Genomic DNA, 21,369 nt, shown 5'->3' on the forward strand with positions numbered 1-21,369 from the left:
AACTCTGGGCTAACTTCAGTAAAAGTCTGCTTTCAACAGCCGTCTCTAAAACGTCTCTCTAAGCTGCAGCAGCTCTCCAAAATGTCACTCTCTGTTGCTCTGAGCTCCTTCTGTTTGTGAGCTCGTTTATAGAACTCCAGTGATTAAATCAAGACCTACCCTGAATGGGCGGGGTCCATACCTCCATGGAAATAATGTAATCAAGCATTTCACCCACCATCGGTCGAGTCATATCTCCACGAAAATGCTCAGTCAAAGGATTCCAACCTAATCAACACTAATACCTAATACATCTGCCCTCACAAGATTGCATTAAAGAAAATAGCATTTTGGGGGACTTAGTACATCCAAACCAGCACAAGCGGTATTCCCCCACTACGACACAACCACAAGAGAGGTGCTGCATGTGGAACATCTCCCTGCATGGGCTACGGATGGAGACCCGCTGGCCATGGGGAACTGGACTCCCACTCATGAAGATGACCTTGCTCTGTCTCTCCTCTGTGTGAGTAAGTGTTCTATTCAGTGCCTGCATGAGTCATGCTTTGTGGTGACCCCGACAACTGTAAACCATGGAGTGGGCTGGGACCCCAGGACTCTGTTCCTGGTGGCAGATACTTTGCTGCCTTCCACGTGGTGAGATCCCTCCCCTGAAGGGGGTAACAGGGTCTCTCTTTCTGAGGGACAGTTTGGTACAGCAAGCAGGCTTGTGACATAAGATAAAAACTCCACTGTTACATACGAGCACCTAAATAGCCTCTATCTGAAAAACAACATTTTTCATTGTTTCTCACTCTTCAGCATTGCCTTACTGACACATATTTGTAGAAATTTCACTTTGCTAAAATAGAAAAATAAATGAAATATAAAAATGAAAAAATGGATAGCTATAAATATATGATGAAGTCTTATATTTTAAAATGGCTGCATTAGAATAAGTGCCTTGAATGAGATGCTCATTTTGATAACCATATTGCCTGCATTACAAACCATAACATATTTATTAGGCCCAATGCGTATGGCACTAAATGTGCCCAAATACTGAAACACCAAGGAGATCAACAGGGAGCAAGAGAAGAAAAAGGCACAAACAACAGGAAAGGAAGCAATAAAGAAACAGGGAAGCATAATATTAATAGTGCATAATGGTGTCTATTTCATATATGCCTTCAAATGTTTGTTTTGTTAATAGTGTAAATTCAGTTTCCTGGGAATTGATTCAAAGAAGTTTTTGCTAGAAAAATGCCAAGATGATGCCCCGTCGCTACGAATATTCTGTTTTAAAGTTCTCCATTATTTACACAGCAAGATAACATTCAGTGTTCTATGTTTCCATTTAAGGACGTAAAAAAGAAACACTCCTCAAGAGATATGTTTACAAATATAAATGGAATATTCGCAGTGGAGCATGAATAAACCATTGTATGCTTATTTCTCCTCCGTGGATGCTAAAGAGAGAACCAAGTGAGCCATAATGAGAAATAAACAAAGAGTTATATTTAAAATGTAATAAGCATCTTTTTAAACTGTCTCTTTATTCCACCGATTTTCTCGTCCAAATAGAGATAATTAAATAATCTGGAATAATGTACACAAAAATTATATACTCATAGTAGAAAAAGAATGTTAAGGTAAACAGAAGGCCTTGGCAGATTCTAAAGGCTTCGGTAAATACTTAGAAGTTGAAATGACCGTACGGTAAGGTGTACTTTTTCCAAGGCCTGTGGGGATTGTATTGAGAGAGCTCCAAATGGGCCACGGTGCCAAAGTGATCAATTTATTCATGTCAGAGGCAGCCCCAGGGTACCAAATGGGAGCGAATATGCTTATCTGGAATGTATTTCCTTCTGCAAAGCATCAGTCAACTATTATTATTGCATTAAATGAAAACCCAGGAGTCCCTGAAAATTAATGAGATTCACCAGGGATCAGTGGGAGGAAAAAAGCCGACTCACCATCTCTTCGATTAAGTCTTGCAAAACCCGGGCCGTGGCTGCTGGACAGCTCTGAAGAGCTGCTGAAGGACGCCCCAGGCAGTGTGGAAACCAGTGGCTCATCACAATTATCTGCCAGGGAAAAATATCGTGATAGTTAATACACTGCGAGTATTGGAGATACAGTCAAAGACAAAGACACACACACACACACACACACACACACACACACACACACATGGCTTTTATATATATACATATATATACATACTTGGACCTAAAGTAATCATTACTCTTTTTAAAAAAAAATAATTTTTATTGTGGGATAATTTATATCAAGTAAAATCCACCCTTTAAAAAAGTATAAAGTTCTTTGAGTTTTGACAAATGCATACAATCATGTAACCTCTACCATAATCAAGAAGTAGAACAGTTCCATTATACCCCCCAAATTCCTCATGTCTCTTTGTAGTCAATCCCCACCCTACCCCTCACTCCTGGAAACTACTTATCTGTTTTCTTTTAGAGATGCAACAATTATTATCAGAGTCCTAAGACATGATTTTGCATCTCTAAAACAAGAACAAAATGTGCTGTTAAGGGATAAATTGGGGAACAAGCAATAATTCTTAGAAACTAAATATATGAACACTGAAAAATTCAACAAAACATTCAGAAGAAAATCACTTAAAATGTCATAGAAAGTTAAAAATGAACACAAAGAAATACTATTTATAGGAAATAAAAGAAATTATGGATTCCATTCCAGTTATAAAGTATTTGAATGGGAGGGATTCCAGGCAAGAAGAAAGAGAAAATAGAGGAGTGAAAGTAAAAATAAATAAATAAATAAAATTTCTGAAAGCTGCAGGATATCAGTCTCCAGACTGAAAAGACCATGAAATTATAAGGGATGGGAAAATCCACTGTAAGGTGCTGTACCATTTTGTATATATTATGCCCCCAGAAAAAGCCATATTCTTTAATGCAACCTTGTGGGGGCAGATGTATTAGTGTGGATTAGGTTGGAACTTATTGGTTCAGTGTTTCCATAGAGGTGCGGCCACACCCATTCAGCCTGGGCCTTGATTAGTTTACTAGAACACTATATAAGCTCAGACAGAAGCAGCTCACTGCTGCAGCTGAGACAGACATCTTGAAGACAGCTGTTGGAAGCTGATGCAGACATTTTGGAGAACACCATTTTGAAACACAACCTGGGAGCAAGCAGACGCCAGCCACGTGCCTTCCCAGCTAACAGAGGTTTTCCGGATGCCACTGGCCATCCTCCAGTGAAGGTACCTGATTGTCAATGTGTTACCTTGGACACTTTATGGCCTTAAGACTGTAACTGTGTAATCAAATAAACTGCCTTTTATAAAAGCCAATCCATTCCTGGTGTTTTGCATTCTAGCAGCATTAGCAAACCGGAACAGGTGCATAATTTTGAAATTTTAGAAAACTGGAATGAAAGAGATGGCCCTACAAGTTTCCAGAGGGAAACAACTGGTCACATACAAAGGAACAATGACATCAACAGCATTACACTCTCAGTAACAGCATCTGTACATTTTAAGGAAGCAAAACAACATCTTTAAAATCCTGAGCAAAAATGATTTTCAACTTTGAATTCCATAACCAGCCAAATAATTACTTAAGTGTGATACATAATAAAGATAAATTGAGATATGCATGAAACTAAAATTATATCTCTCATGTATCTTTCCAAGGAAACCACTTGAAGAGTAAAACAGAGGAAAAAATAAATGATAATTCAGGATTTAAGTACCATCATTGGAAAGGACTGAAAGGAAGTCTTGATTGCCATCTTTTTAATTTCAGCGAGTATCTCACACAGATTGGGGCAGAACGACAGATCTCCATGCAGGAGGTTGCAAGGAAGAAGAAAAAAACTGTGTTTTTCTGAATATAAGCAATACTAATTGTAAGTGAAAAGGAGACATTATGGAGTGTTTGGGGGGAAAATAATGCTAGGGAGCTGGAAAAATGAAAAGAAATAAAACATAATTATTAAGTCCTGGAAAATGAAGAACTGTGTAAGAAAAGAGAATAGATTTCTTGAATTGAGCAATATTTCTATGATCACATTAATGTACAGACTGACAAATTATTGAACAAAAATATATGCCACCACTATTTGGAGAGACAGGGGAGGAAACATGAAGAGAGAAAAAGTAATTCAGGAAACCTATATATATGAAAGGGCTGGAATGATTTATGGCCATTGCCTTCCGGGAGCAATAAGGGGGAGAGATGAAGGGGAAGTGTTACTTTTCATTATCAGCTCATTTGACTTTTAAAATATATTTACATTACATATTGACAAAAATATAAACAGATTTCCCCAAAAGAAAATAGAAAAAAATGGATATGCTAAAAATGTTTAAACATGTAACAAAGATGTCAAGAAAACCTTTATCATAATGTTATGTGATTCCAGCACTAAACTATTTTTAATGCTTTTATTATGGTCCAGCTACATTGTCTGTGTCTGTCACCAGAATTTAATCAGGGTCAAGTCTGTTTAACACAATCTTACGTTCATGTAGAGTAAGTAAAATACATCCATTCTGAGTGAGAGTATTTTTCAAAGAACATTTGCTGTTTTTTGAAAGGAAAATCTACAAATTGCAATCAAGAGGAAATCACTTGCTTGAAATTCTAAAAGAAATGCTTGACAAGAGTATATGGGGGAGGGGTAAGATGGCGGCATAGAGAAGAGTGGAAGCTAAGTAGTCCCCCTGGAACAACTACAAAAAAACAGAAACAACTAGTAAATAATCCAGAATAACTGCGGGGGGACAAATGAGACCATCCACTCATCATACACCAACCTGAATTGGGAGGAATGCCCGAGAACACAGCATAAAATCTGTAAGCAAAACCTGCGGATCCAAGTCGGGAGACCCCCTCCCCCATAGCCCGAGCTGCAAAGCCTCGTGGTGCCAGAGAGAAGCTCTCTCCCAGCAAGCGAATACAGCTCAGCTGAGCTCCAACTGGGGTTTTAAGTAGTGAGTGTGAACTGCTCACTACAGGTACGCATCCCCAAAAACAGACAGAGGCTTTGGGTGACGACTGACCTGGGAGAGCCAGAGGGTCCCCTTGGACTGGGTCTGAAGGGGACTATCTGTTTCTTTTTCGGCTCAGTGGAGAAAGCCCCAGTCATTTTCAGTTTTCAGGGCTGTTAAGCGGAGAAGGGTGGAGACAGCACAAGCAGAGAGCGAGACCATTGAAATGCTAATGACCTCCACCTGAGGGGTCTGTCTTCTCTAGGAGGAAAGGGGTGGGGCCCTTTCCATTCAGAACCAGACCCCAGAGCCTGGGGGAACACAGCCATACCTCCTCACACCAGTCAAGAATTATAGGCTAACAGGCATCACCTGCTGGGCAGAAAAGCACAGTGACCTGAGGCATCTACAGGGTGGAGCAATTTTCTAAGACACAACCCCAGGGAAACCAGATACTGAATATTTCTTCCCTCTGGGACCTGAGCCTGTTCTGGTCTGGGAAAATCTGATTTGGATAACCAAGGAAACCATGCCTAGACAACAGAAAATTACAACCTACACTAAGAAAAACAAAGTTATGGCCCAGTCAAAGGAACAAACGTACACTTCAACTGAGATACAGGAATTTAAACAACTAATGCTAAATCAATTCAAAAAGTTTAGAGAAGATATTGCAAAAGAGATAGAGGCTGTAAAGGAAACACTGGGCATATATAAGGCAGAAATTGAAACTTCAAAAAAACAACGAGTAGAATCTATGGAAATAAAAGGCACAACACAAGAGACGAAAGACACAATGGAAACATACAACAGCAGATCTCAAGAGGCAGAAGAAAACACTCAGGAACTGGAGAACAAAACACCTGAAAGCCTACATGCAAAGGAGCAGATGGAGAAAAGAATGAAAAAATATGAGCAACGTCTCCGGAAACTCAAGGATGAAACAAAGTACAATAATGTATGTATCATTGGTGTCCCAGAAGGAGAAGAGAAGAGAAAGGGGGCAGAAGCAATAATAGAGGAAATAATTAATGAAAATTTCCCATCTCTTATGAAAGACATAAAATTACAGATCCCAGAAGCGCAGCGTACTCCAAACAGAAGAGATATGAATAGGCCTATGCCAAGACACTTAATAATCAGATTATCAAATGTCAAAGACAAAGAGAGAATCCTGAAAGCAGCAAGAGAAAAGCAATCCATTACATACAAAGGAAGCTTCATAAGACTATGTGCAGATCGCTCAGCAGAAACCATGGAGGCAAGAAGGAAGTGGTGTGATATATTTAAGATACTGAAAGAGAAAAACTGCCAACCAAGAATCCTGTATCCAGCAAAGCTGTCCTTCAAATATGAGGGAGAGCTCAAAATATTTTCTGACAAACAGACAATGAGAGACTTTGTGAACAAGACACCTGTCCTACAGGAAATTCTAAAGGGAGCACTACAGGGTGATAGTAGATAGGAGTGCGGGGTTTGGAACACAATTTGGGGAGATGGTAGCACAACAATGTAAGTACACTGAACAAAGGTAACTATGAATACGGTTGAGAAAGGAAGGTGGGGAGCATGTGAGACACCACAAGAAAGGAGGAAAGATAACGACTGGGACTGTGTAACTTGGTGAAATCTAGAGTATTCAACAATTGTGATAAAATGTACAAATACGTTCTTTTACGAGGGAGAGCAAGCAAATGTCAACCTTGCAAGGTATTAAAAATGGGGAGGCATTGGGGGAGGGATGCAATCAGCATAAACTAGAGACTGTAACTAAGAGAATCATTGTATTATGCTTCCTTTAATGTAACAAAGGTGATATACCAAGGTAAATGCAGATAAGAGGGGGGGATAGGGGAGGCATGTTAGACACTTGTCATTGGTGGTATTGTCTGATTTTTTATTCTACTTTGATTTAAGGTTATTTTTCCTTTTGCTGCTTCCTAGCTGTCATGTTTTTGTTTCCTCTTTCTTTTGCCTCTCTACCTTCTTTGACTCTCCTTCCTGCCTTGTGGAAGAAATGTAGATGCCCTTATATAGATAGTGGAGAAGGTGGTGAAGACATAAATATATGACCATACAGAGAACCATCAATTATTTACTTGGGATGGAATGTATGGTGAGTGAACAAAACCATATTAAAAAAAAATGGATTGATGACAAAACCTCGAGGGCAATATACTGAATGAAATAAGCCAGACACATTAGGACAATTATTGCAGGGTCTCACTGATAAGAACTAATTATAATATGTAAACTCATAGACATGAAATATAAGGTACCAAGATATAGGACGAGGCTTAAGAATGGGGAGTGGTTGCTTAGTATGAGCAGAATGTTCAATTAGGATGAACTTAAATGTTTGGAAATGAACAGGGGTGTTGGTAGCAAGATGTGAGAATAACTAACAGTGCCGAATGGTGTGTGAATGAGGTGGAAAGGGGAAATTCAGAGTCATATATGTCACCAGAAGGAAAGCTGGAGGTCAAAAGATGGGAATGTATAAAACTGAATCCTATGGTGGGCAATGTCCATGATCAACTGTACAAATACTAGAAATCACTTCCATGAACCAGAACAAATGTATGACAATACAATTAGAAGTTAATAATAGAGGGGCATATAGGGAAGAACTATATACCTATTACAAACTATATACTACGGTTAGTAGTATTTCAACATTTTTTCATAAACAGTAACAAATGTACTATATCAATACTACGAGTCAACAATTGAGGGGGGTTGGTTAGGGATGGGGAGGATTAGAGTTTCCTTTTCTTTCCTTTTCTTTTTTTTTTTTTTTTTTTCATCTTTCACTTTATTTCTTGTCTGGAGTAATGAAAAGTTTCTAAAAATTGAACAAAAATTAAGTGTGATGGATGCACAGCTGTATGAGGGTACCCAGGGGCAAGTGATTGTACACTTTGGATCTTTGGATAATTGTATGGTATCTGAACAATCTCAATAAAAATGAAAAAAAAAAAAAGAGTATATGGGAATAAGTGTCAAAAAACACTTAAGTTTTAATATAATTCACTGGCTTTTGTTTTCCAGTTTAATTTTATGAGGTCTTATTACAATATTTTTATGGGGGTTTAACACCATTGTTATGTGTTGGGCAGGGTAATTTCAACAAAAGCATCAGTTCATTTAATTCCTTATGTTTATTCAAATTTATAACAGTGGAAAATTTTGCAAAGGTTTGTATATATTCAGGAAAGTAAAAATTGGTTTATTATGAAATAAGCAGTGTATTTCCAGATGTCATTAAATAAATATATATAAAAAAACTTCTACATTTTATATAATGTGCAAGCCTTGTTGAACCACAGAATGCATGGATGTTACCCATTTCTTTATATATGTGAATATATTACTTATGTCTTGTAAAAGTTATTTGAGGTTTGTAAAAGATACGCAGTCTATGTACCTCAAGAGCCCACCTCTTGTACAGAAAGAGGTACTATTATTATTTGCTTAGGTATTATTTACAAAAATTGAAAAGATAAATAAGTTCTGTAGTGCCTGATAAACTTAATTATTTCATGCAAATTAAAGGAATATAAGAAATAGCTGAAGATTTGATGCCATTGTATAAAAATAGTTTCCTAATTATTTTAATGGCAATAATATGTGATAAAACCTCAAAAAAAACAATGGAAATGTCTGAAAATTACTAATAAATTATTAGTAATAATTATTAATAATAAAGTATTAGTAAATGGTGTACTAATTATGTCTTAAAACAGGTTAAGAGTTAACCATATGATTTATTTCTGAAAATTGAAATTTTTTAAAAATCATGAAGTCATAGAATTCAAATATTAGTAGAATCTCTCTCCCTCTCTCTTACACACAGACAATGCACACATATATCTACATATTTTTTTAACTGAGAAAATTTATATTAGTTTTTCTGTAGCAAAAATCATTTTGAAAACCAAGGATTAGTTTCCTATTGCTTCTATAATGAATTTTCAGAAACTAAGTAGGTTAAAACAACCCAAATTTATTATCTAATAGTTCTGGAAGTCAGGAATCCAAAATGGGCCTCAATGGTGTAAACTCAAGGTTTTGACGGGTCTGCGTTCCTTTATAGAGGCATTAGGAGAAACCCTTGTGGTGGTTTGAAGCTGTATGTACCCGAGAAAAATATGCTCTTAAATTTAATCTATTCCTGTGGGTGTGAACCCATTGTAAGTAGGACTTTTTGATGAGGTTACTTCAGTTAGGGTGTGGCCCACCTCAATCAAGACGGGTCTCGTGCTGGTTTTGAATCTGTTATGTACCCCATAAGACTGTGTTCTTTTAGTCCAATCTTGTGGGGGCAGACCTATTGTGGGTGGGATCTTTTAATTAGGTTGTTTCCATGGAGAGGTGACTCATCCAATTGTAGGTAGGACCTTTTGATTAGATGATTTCCATGAAATGTGACTCCACCATCCAAGGTGGGTCATAACTTAGTTTACTGGAGTCCTTAAGAGAGCTCAGAGCCAACACAGACCCAGAGGTTTGGAGAAGCAGAAAGGAAAACATTTGGAGATGCTGAGCTAAGAGATGAGGCCCAGAATTTGCCCCTGGGAGAAGCAAGGAGGACTCACAGGAGCTGAGAGAAGCTAAGAGAGATGCTTAGACAGAAACGCCCTGAGAGAAACAAGCAGAGAAGCTAAGAGAGAAGCTGAGATATGTAATCCAGAGTTTGCCCCCAAGAAAAGCAAGAAAGAACTCACAGGAGCTGAGACAGAAGCCCAGAGACATTCTGGAGGAAACCACTGAAACCAGAAGCTAAACTCGGGAGAGATGGTACAGCAGAGCCAGCCATGCGCCTTCCCATGTGACAAAGGAACCCAGGATGCCATCAGCCTTTCTTCAGAAGGTATCCACCTCTTGATGCCTTAATTTGGACATTTTCTTGGCCTTAGAACTGAACATTTGCAACCTAATAAATCCCCATTGATAAAGCCAATCCATTTCTGCATTTCAGCAGCTTTAGCAAACTGGAACAGGTCTTAATCCTATTACTGGAGTCCTTTATAAGAGAACAAAATTCAGACAGAGAGAAACCCATAGGAAGTAAGAACCTGAAATCAACAAAACCTGGAAAAGAAGGAAGATACTAGGAAACACCACCATGCGCCATGCACCATGACAAGCTAAAGACCACGGATCACTGGCAACCAGCTCCAGAACCTCACAGTCTTCAGGAAGAAAGCATTGCCTTGATGATGCCTTGATTTGAACATTTCCTAGCCTCGAAACTGTAAGCTAATAAATTCCCATTGTTTAAGTTGACCCATTTCATGGTGTTTGCTTAAGCACCCTAAGAAACTAAAACACTCCTCTTCTAGCTTTCAGAAGTGACCTGCATCCCTTGGCTTGTGGCCCCTTCCAGCTTTAAAGCCAGCCATAGCCAGTCGAGACTTTCTTACATTGAATCCTCCTAACACTGCCTCTGTAGCCTCCTTCATTCCCTTGTGATTGAAGTGAATGATCCTGCAATCACATTGGGCCCACCAGATAATCCAAAATTATATCCCTGCTTCAAGCTCAGATGATTAGCAACCTTAATTCCATCTGAAATCTGAATTTCCCCTTGCCATGTACTATAAAATCTTAACAGATTCCTGGGATTAGGACTAAGGATTGGGTGGAGGGCATTATTCTGCTGCCCTCTTTCACTTGTAATCATGAAGTAATCTATATAAGTAACCATTATTTAGCCAAACAGTAATACTTATTTTCCTTCGATATAGCCTTTACATGAACAACTCTGCTTCCTATAATTTGGATATAACAGCATTAATTGTTAAATCATTTAAATCAGCACTTACCCTTTGTTACAGTCATCATAGCTATGCCTCCAAGAGCAAAGAAGTATTTAATATGGAAGACAGAGGCATCTGATGAAATGTTCAAATATGGTTATTAACTTGTCTTACACTGCTCCTTCTACAGTATGAACTTTTTGTTGTTTAAATAAGAGAAAGTTCAATATCAGATCAAAGAATGATGCCCAAATAAAATGCAGCTGTAATGTATCAGGTAAAAACATTTTCTTTCTTCCCACAAGCATATTTTAGAAGTTCTTCCAGAGGGGAATCTGGTGGTAATAAACTGTCTCACTTTTTGTCTGTCTGAAAATTACTTTTTCTCAGTCTCATTCTTTAAAGATAACGCATGTCAACAATCTGAGACCAAGAATTCTTTGCTCTCAATTCTTTAAGGGTTGAGTATGTTCAGGCTCCCTTTGTTGTTGCTGAAAATTTTGCTGTTATCTAATTGTTAGTCCTTGTGGGGAATCGCTTTTCTCTGTGGTTGTTTTTACAAACCTTCTTTTTGACTTTGGAGCTCTACAGTTCTAGATGTGCATTTATTTTCCTGTGTGCAGTTTGGGATTTGGGGAGCTTCCTGAATGTAACGACTGGTGTATTATGTTAATCTGGAAAACTCCTAGACATTATTCTTCAAGTACAAGTCAACAATCCCTTCAGAAATTCTAAAATTAAAAACACCAACACTGAAAACCAAAGGTTTTTTTTAGTTGTTTGATAAAAACTTTGGTTGCTATGCCGTGAGACTATTTATAGTCCTTATTTACTTATTTTCATGTTATCAGTATGAATAGTCTCATGCATTTCATTGTAGAACTGGTCACATGTGTGACTATGAGGAACCACCCAGAACTCCCTGGGATGTTATGAAATACAGGCTATAACCACCATAAAAGCTTTCTAAAATCCAAACCATGGCCAAGTTCAAAACACAGAATGGTCTTACTGTTTTCTTTTGAGAAATTGCAGACCAGTATAAACTTTCCCACATTTTCTCAATGACCTCTTGCTTCTGCCAGAGGTCTCTGTTCCCCCAACCCAAGACTACACTACATTAAATTAGCTGCTTGGCTTTTTTTTTAATTTAATTTTTTTTTTTTTTTTTGGTACTCACACAAAGGTAGTGTGAATTCTTTCCCCAAACCTTGATTATGGTTGGGAATTCTCACAGCACTGCCACACAGAACCCATGGGGGACAGGACACAGGGTATGGAATCTGCACCTTCCAAAAGGTGTTGGGTCAAATCAGAGTTACCTGTATGAAAAACCCCACTAGAAAAACCCCACTCTACAGAGGAAATCACTTGCCAGTAGGGTGTGATAGGCTCCTTATTGGCCACCCTCCCACCCCCCCACCCCCCCAGGGAATTGCTCTGCATTTTCAACCCTAGTACCTGCACAGGTTACTCTCACCTGGGGGTAGATCTTATTTCTTGTATTCTGACCTAAAAGAATTGTCGGGGGTTAAGGAGTATTTGTCCCAGATTGCTTTACTTGTTATCTGACTCTGAGCACTCCAAGTCCCTGCTATTTCTGACATCACCAGGTCAGGATTTGGGGAGCCCTTGGAACCGTGCCCACCTTGGGTAGATCTTCTTTCATATGTGTTTTGAGTTACAACTGTTTTCTTCAGTCCAGTCCTGTAACCATTCTACTTTCAGGAATTCCATACAATTTCTCATTCATGTAATATTTCTCTTCTTATTTTCTAGCATGGGTATTGATCTATTAATTTTAAACACATATATTCTGTAGGGATATTTTTGGGAGCGAGGAATATTGTACTTTGAGTGCATCATTAGGAGATTCTGAACTGCATATTATATATATTTTTTTCTTTGTGTACAACTTGTAAGGTCCACTAAAGGAAAGCAAACATGCAGAATTAACTAAAATGCTATGATTCAGCAAAATGTCAGCTATGTTTAATGAGTTAGCTATAAGATATAACCTAGGATCTCTCCTGCTGATTTGTTAGGGAACATATAAAATACTGAGAACAGTGCCTAGAATTTATCTGAGTGAACATGATTTTATAAAGAAGTACTGCAAATTGCACTAGCTTTGCTAAAGACATTCATTGATATTCAGACAGAAATAAGACATGACAATAGAAAAATACAAATGACTCATTGTAAAGTTTCTATTCCACAATAGCAAGAACAGTATTTCACTGCTTAGTAAAACACTCAAAATATTTGACACAAAAACAGAAGAACATTTTTCTACATATTCCCTAGAGGTGGCATTACTGCATATACATGGGGAAGTCAAGCATTAACACTTGTGATTTTAACTTGCAAATAGTAGCATCATCTGGCTAAGAAACTACATTTAGCACACTTGCATAAAATAAGGAACACCAGTTATTTTCTAAAAGTACACAACAAGAAAATTATGGAGACATGCATTGCTGCTGATGGCAGTTCCTTTTCTCTATGGCTTCTTTAAATACTCCCCTCAAATGTTTACTCCACAGTAGAGCCTTTCTTGATTTCTGTAGCAGACATAACCTGGGAGACTCTCAGAGTTTAAGCAAATATGCTCTATAAAAGCTAAGAAAAAGAGAGAAATCCTTATCCAGCTTTCTAAAACCTTGGCCTCAGTTTCTTAAAAGCATTTTAAAACCATGAAGAAGATAAGACACCAGAACGCACCTATGCCTGTACTTCATCTTCAAAGACAGGTCACATGCCACCATCAAGTGGTAAGAGCAGGGCCCAAGAAGGAAGGACATCATTTAGAGGCTACTGTTTCCTAAGCCTATTTGCCTGATGTCACTTTCCTCCAATTTTGCTGAGAAAATAAAACAAATCTGCTTATATTTTCTAAAGTAGCATTCAAAAATTGTGTACAAAAATTATTCTGCATCTTAAAAATATTCAAACTACGCTTGTGATGTCTGTGTACCATAATATCTTTCCTATACGACAGCATTGGTCTTTTCACATGTCACTGAGATTCCTGGCTGACATGTCTATTTCTTTCAGTAGAATTGTGAGCTCTTTGAAGGCACAGTTGAAGTCTTGACAACTCTGTGGGCTTTATCCCTCACACAGAAAGTGAAATATAGCACAGACTTAATAAACTTCTGTTGAACATTTATTAACTAAGTAAGTACACAAACAGGTATAATTGACATTAATCAGTAAATTTAATTATGTTTAATCTTAAATTATTAGATTAAACTTTATTATTCCAATTAAGAGACAAAAGACCTAAAGACATCACAATTCATGTCTCCAAGGTGATATCAAAAAGAAAGCTGTAAATTGGTGTAGCAGATTATATCACTACTTTTATTTGGTTTCCCTATAATTAATTTCCCACTCTGTGTTTCCCTGGCCTCAGATGATTTCTAATATTATTACAGTTCAAAAATAAATCTGTAAAGGCAGCTAGAAATGAAATTATTGCATTTTCCAATTTCCCTTTGGAAAATTAAGGTGCCAATAACATGCGTTTGCCAAGGTTTCACCTTGTAACAAAGAGAAATTCTAGGCATTAGTTTGAAGAAACCTGACCTCAAGCAAGGAAATAAATTTTACCAAATAAAAGATGAGGCCTTGAACCTATTTCTCTTAATTCTTCTTTCCTTATCATTTTGATTCAGCAAATAGTTTCCTCTGGAAAAGAGTCATACACTCCTCAGAAACAGAGTGGAAAAATTTCAGCCATCTACAGATGGTACAGTGTGTGTATTTGCCCCAACTTATTTGGTTAAGATTCATCATATTTACAAATGCTTAGCTCAATATAGAAGGGTCCAGGGTCCTAATTTGCTGTTATGGATACGTGCCACTTCATATTTATTCTCACAATTCAAGGGAAGGTATTTATTGATACATTGGTGTTTTATATCATTGTTCTGCTAGAAGATGATGGTTGAAACTGATACATTTTAAGAGTCATTTATACCCATGGAAAAAATGACTGAATTCTTTAAAAGTCTTATTTGCTTAGCTGGGTGACTCAACTGGATTCAAACTAAAATTTACAGGTTTGAAGGACAGAAGAGTTAGTAAAATACAGAGCATAAATACAGAACAGGAGATATAGGAGTAAATTACCTGAAGACTCAACAGTAGTGGAGACAGAAATGGAGATATACCTACAGGGAATTCCAGTTACCACCCTTTACCCAGGCATCTCAATTTACAACCTTGAAAATTGGGGCCACATCAGGATAAACCTGAGTTCATTACATTTGTTGATTTAGTCTTTATTATTAAATGTTCCCGGAGACCTCCCTTAATCCCCTCCATGGTCTTGATTTGCTTCCACTGTCTCATGCCCAACACCATCTTCTTGCTTTCTCTCCTTGACGGGTGTCCCCAGCATTGAATCAGGCCAGGAACCATTTTTCAGTATTTTGTTTGGGAAGACAGTGAGAAATTTAAAATTAGCCAATGGACTTTCCATAGATCAACATTGGACTCACAGATATTCTAATCTATATAATCAATTTTTACCAAATTGCATATAAAAAGGATTAAAAAATAAATTTGGGGAGTTACCCTTACTTTCACTTTTTCAATAAAAATTGTATTGAACACTAACTATATGCAAAACAAAAGCTTTATAGAGAATAAAAGTTGATATGGTTCTACTTTCAAGAAGTTGAAATTCCACTATGAAAGGGAGATGGAAGTTATCTGTGATGTGAAACAGGTAAGAGAGCAAAAAAGGATAACTAGATAATACTTTATTTTTCCAAATGGTTGGAAGCATCTTAATGGTGCAAGAAGAAAAACAGCTTTTCAAAGTGGCCAAGTCACTACTTCAAAGATAAAACCACAGTTCTGATCCAGACAATTGCTACTGCAGGATGATGTGGCAAAGAGTAAAATGTGTGTTAAATCCAGCACAACTCCAGAAACACAGAAGGGATTCAACATGCACCAGCTTCTTTACCCTTGAGATGATGAATTGAAAGTGCTTTTGTTTTAGTTTCTGTCCCTAAATTTCCTGCAAAGTATCATATTACTCTGATAAACTTAACAGTTATTTTTAAAATATACTATAAGGGTGGATTTTTGGCTAAAATACAGTATATCAAATGGATAGGAGGAAACTGTTTCCTCTGAGATTTACTGCTAAGTAGTAAAAGAAGAAAACAAACAACAAAATTAATTTCTATAGAAAGGTATATATCAGGTATGACTCAGAAAATACAATGAAATTGGTGCAGAGTAATTTTAAAAAGAAAAAAATGTAGATGGGTTATGGAATTACAAATGTACCTATAGCTATGGGAAAATAAGTGACAAAAGTTAGCTTTCAATAAAGGATGATAAAATATGGAGGGAAATTTCCTATATATCCCTATGACTTAACAGGGTTTGGACCAGAAAATAAAGTGTGGGAAGGATATGCTTTCTTTCAAAGATGCATTCTTACAAAGGGATGGAAAGAAGTTTGTGTTTCAGGTTTATGACATTTTAAGGTTTATGATAAATTTCAGATATGGGAACAGATGAAAGGGAAGAGAACTGAGTGACACTGAAGTAACAGCTACTGCATCCTCTCCAAATTACATTCTTAAGAAGGATCCCAATAATACAACTGACATCAGCTAGAAGATTTATTTAGCTCAAAGCAAGAAACCTTCTAAGTAGTAGATTTTGTTCGCATGTCCGTACTTGACAACAATATGGTTATGAAGAGGCAGTGACAGAATCCTTGGGAAAACAACCACCATGTCATCGTAGAAGCTAATGTGCCAAAGAGGGACCCAGAGAGCAGGCAAATATTTATTTAAGAACTCATGAAGATGACTTCAAAACATCAAGGAAAATATGGACACAATCCCGTGGAAACATACTTTTTGTGGGTAAGTCATAACTCTATTAGTTCAAGCCATGTGACTTTAGAGGAAATTTGAATTTCAGTTTTCTGATTTGAAATGATAAGAACATCTGGGAATAAAATGGGAAATGTTATGAAACACAATTTCACAGACCTCAGGGCACCCACCATACACAGGGACTGTGATATTACTGAGGATAACATAGTTCAAGAAACATGAAAAGACATCAAAATGATATTCAGACCAAAAATTATAAATGTACTCACCGAAGAAAAGACACATGAGAAAAGTACCCAAAGTAAGAACATTTACACTGAAAAGGAGCATTAATACAATTTAAAGGAAGACAATATAAAGTGAAGAGAGCTGAAACCCAGAACAAAGTTAGACTTGCCAAAATTGATAAACACAACAAAAGAAACTTTTTGGTATGCTTATAAGAAAAATAAGAGCAAGAGAGCTGCAAGTCCACTCTTCTGGCAAAGTTAATAAACATAAGAAGAAAATTGGAATAATTAGCTTTTGTTTTGTTTCCACCATCTGTAAAGAAAGATCTGCAGATGAGAAAATATAAAACAAATACCAACAAGAAGGAATAGAAGTTCACGATGGGTGATGGAGATGTGAGAAAATTTCCACAGTTATAAACAAGGTTATGTTCTGGTCCAAACACATTGTTTAATGGAATACTGAGAGAAGTTGTGGGTTATAGACCATACAGATGGAGGTGATCTCCGAGGTGGTGTGGGGGTTTGAGATGTGAAGGGAACTTGCTGAGAAAAGGGCATCTTTTATTACCAGTGCTTTTGTCAGTTTGTTTCCTGACTTGTTTGTTAGTTGTCTCCTTCCAAATATGATTTGAGGCATCAAAATTACAGACGCTATAAAAAGGGGGAAAGAGAATCAGAATCTAAATGGCCCTCACAGGTTGGAATGAAGTTTTGAATCTAATTAAGTGATATTTGTCAATATAAATGCAATGCCAGCATTTGAGTTCAGAAAGACAGCAGCAAAAGTAAAGGGACTTTTAGGTCAAAATTACCTTTCCAGTTTTCATTTTATAATACTACCCTGATTGCTATAACTATAATTCAATCTCATGGTTCCTTGGATTTCCATTAACCCATTCCATCTGTGACTTCGATCCATTCATCATTCTATAGATATTGAGTACTGATTAGACCCTGGACACTCTGCTAGGTGCTGGTGATATAAAAACGCCTCTCAAATACATCACAGTCTTGCAAAAGTGATACACTAAAAAGTCCACTGCAAAGCAATTTACTCAGTGTAGTAAGAAAGGCTCATAAAGGTTTGTGGATTTGCCGTTGAGTGAGTGATGGAAGCTGAGGTGGTGAGGTGAGGGAAGCATCACACAGAAGGTGACGTCTGGTCTGGAGGAATTTTCCAGGAGAAATTAGGGAAAGGAGATGGCAGGTGGTCCAGAAAAAGGAAAACTATATGCAAAGTTCCGTTGATGAGGAAAAAATGACATGTGCGGCTGAGGGTACATTGCATTGTGTGGGCAGGACTGATGTGGAGGGGATTAGTAACTCGGAAAAAGCTGGAGAGACAGACAAGATAAAGTCTATGAAGATACAGATTTGCTTTTTTTAAGAGCTGGAATCTAATGTTGAAAAATCTAACAGTGAAATGTAGCAGGCAAGCAAAGTTGCTTCCTTAACATAAATGTGTCAAAACTGAATCAATATACAGATGCATTCTGCAGATGCATGTGTCGTGATCATGAGCTATTCTATGGCTTGCCATCCCTGTCCCAGCCTCACTTCCTCTTGGCCCACCTTCAATTCTGGCCCCTGCTTAGTTAACCGAGTTAACCAGCTCCACACATGTGTAACTTGACAGCACCTTCCTGTGTGCAAAGAAGCTTGCTCTCTTTCTGCCTCTTGGCATCTCAGCTATCTTGTCCTGGAATGCCTGCAGTAATCCAGCAACAACTCACTTGCTTTCCTTACACTAGAGCAAGCAGTTAACACTCCAAGAGCAATGCTTTTTCTTGGGGACAGCACCGGTGGATAAATGACCTCCCAAGATGCAGAAAGAGAGGGAAGCCAACCACGCGAAGATGGCTACAGAGATGGGAGTGATGCTGCCACAAGCCAAGGAACATCTGGAGCTACCAGATGCTACAGAAGGCAAGGAAGGATCCTCCGCTCTAGCTTTCAGAGAGTGTGGTCCTGCTGACACCTTTATTTTTTGGTCTTCTGGCCCCCAGAACTGTGAGAGAATGGATTGCTGCTGTCTGAAGCCAACCAGTTTGTGATACTTTGTTATAGCAGCCATAGGAACTAATACATGTTCTTTCCTTCTTCCTCTATTTCCAGCCCCCCACTCCTTTTTATGAGGTCTCTTTCCAAACTAAACTACCTGCATGTGTAGGTTTGGATGTATTGTGCCCCCCAAAATGCCATGTTCTTTGATGCAATCTTGTGGGGCAAGTTGTATTAGTGTTGATTAGGTTGGAAACTTTGAATTAGGTTGTTTCCATGGAGATGTGACCCACCCAAATGTAGGTGATAACTCTGATTAGATAATTTCCATGGAGGTGTGGCCCCACCCATTCAGCATGCGCCTTGATTAGTTTACAAGAGCCGTATATAAGAAGGAGCCTGCAGCTGCAGCTTACAGAAATATTTTGGAGATGGCCTTTGAAAGCAGACTTTTGCTCCAGAGAAGCTAAGAGAGGACAAAAGCCCCAAGAACAACATTTTGAAGAACACATAGGAGCTGAGAGAAGAGATGGAACACAACCCAGGATCAGCAGAAGCCAGCCACGTGCCTTCCCAGCTAACAAAGGTTTTTCAGATGCCAGTGGCTTTTCTCCAGTGAAGGTACCCTATTGTTGATGCCTTACCTTGGACACTTTATGGACTTAAGACTGTAACTTTGTAACCAAATAAATACCCTTTATAAAGGCCAATCCATTTCTGGTGTTTTGCAAAATGGCAGCATTAGCAAACCAGAACACTGCACTTAAGCCCATGTTGTGGGCTCAGCTTTTTGGGGGAAACCCTAGCTGAGATCTCAGACTTTCCAAAATGGAATATAGGTATCATTTTAAACTATTATAGAACATACAGTAGGGGCCATCAAAGGGGATTGGTGTTACATGGAGCAATGAAGGAGGAAGAGACTGCCATAAAAAACACATTGAACAAGAACAATCAAAACTGGTAACCAACAGGATGAATGGTGGCTCAGCAGTTCTTGCTCACATCCAAGAAAATGGAAGAGTAAAATGAGTATAACAGGCCCAATGGTGCTATCTCTGGGAAAAAACAGCTGCCTGGCCTCTCCTCTAAAACTTTTACCTACCCGTGCTTAATGATACAACATAGGTTATTTTTATAGTGAAACACTTGCCAACCTATAGGTAATGTCTCACTATTTCCTATTTCATGTTACACTTATATTCACAAAAAGAAAGACCATTTCACAGGCAAGTACACTGGCAAGGACTGTGAGTGGTCTGAGACACCTGTGCCAGTTTGGATGTATTGTGTCCCCCTCAAAAGTCATATTCTTTAATGCAATCTAGGGGGGGCAGACGTATTAGTGTTGATTAGGTTGGAACCTTTTGATTGAGTGTTTCCATGGAGATGTGACTCACCCAACTGTACATGATAACTCTGATTGAATTATTTCCATGGAGATATGAATCATACCCATTCAGGGTGGGTCTTGATTTAATCACTGGAGTCCTATAAAAGAGCTCACAAACAGAAGGAGCTCAGAGCAGCTGAGAGGGACATTTTGGAAAGGAGTTAAGAGCTGGCACTGATGCTGACACTTGGAGAAGCTTGGAGACGCAGACAGAAGGACATTAGCTAAGAGATGAAGCCCAGAGTTTGCCCTGGGATATGCTAAGATAGGACCCACAGTCACTTGGAGAGAAATGTCCTAGGTGAAAGAACCATGAACTCACAGGAGCTGAGAGAGATGAACACAACCCAGGATCAACAGATGCCTGCCATGTGCCTTTCCAGCTAACAGAGGTTTTCCAGATGCCATCAGCCTTTCTTCGGTTAAGGTACCCTCTTGATGGTGCCTTAGTTTAGACACTTTTATGGAATCTGCTATGCAAAGATTCTTGGAAAGCTAGTACCTGACTCACAAATCATGAAAAAACATTAGAGACCCATGGATAATTGTCTTCTAGCACATATAACCTGCCTTCTAACCAATGAAATCTGTTGTTTACAGGGGAACAAGCAAAAATGGAGTTGATTCAGTAAAACCCATCATCACTACTGAAATATCTCTTTCTGTCCAGGTTTTATTAAAAAAGTGTCTATAAGGTTATTTTTACCCATGAAGAATAGCAAAATATTGTTATAGTATTATTCACAAATTTGAAAACTGATATGATGGATATTTTATTAGATTGGATTTATTACAATTTCTAAAGATTCCTCAAACTGATACCAGGCCATGGGAACTAAAGGAGATAAACTATTTCTTAAAGCTAAAGCATTTTTTCTACTGGAGAAATCCAGAACTTCTAACTTTTAGCAATGTTTGCAAATTTTAGGCTCTGTAACAGCCACCAGTATGAATTTTTGTAGGTTTATAAGGCTGTACTAAACAAAAATGTGGACTTTTCCCCTTGTGCCGTAAAATTGTTCAAGTTATCACAAGAATCATACACACAATGGAATAACAGGCTATTTGAAGAGCTTTGTAACACTGCACATTTGTTTATTTTTATTTTTCCCCTTTGATGTTGCATCGCTTTTTATACCCATCA

The 21,369-nt window shown here is 38.0% G+C and overlaps 1 protein-coding gene across 1 annotated transcript in view; it reads right to left on the bottom strand.

The window, feature by feature from the left end:
• The window catches only part of LOC119505499 (contactin-associated protein-like 3), a 249,225-nt gene that overhangs the window by 220,036 nt on the left and 7,820 nt on the right, over positions 1-21,369 (bottom strand). The window contains exon 2 of the mRNA XM_037798314.1: positions 1,956-2,066. Within this exon, the coding sequence (XP_037654242.1) occupies positions 1,956-2,066 (111 nt within the window). The remainder of the gene's footprint in view (positions 1-1,955; positions 2,067-21,369) is intronic.

The sequence above is a fragment of the Choloepus didactylus genome, chromosome 10 (assembly GCF_015220235.1).
Source record: "Choloepus didactylus isolate mChoDid1 chromosome 10, mChoDid1.pri, whole genome shotgun sequence".
Lineage (NCBI taxonomy): Eukaryota > Metazoa > Chordata > Mammalia > Pilosa > Megalonychidae > Choloepus > Choloepus didactylus.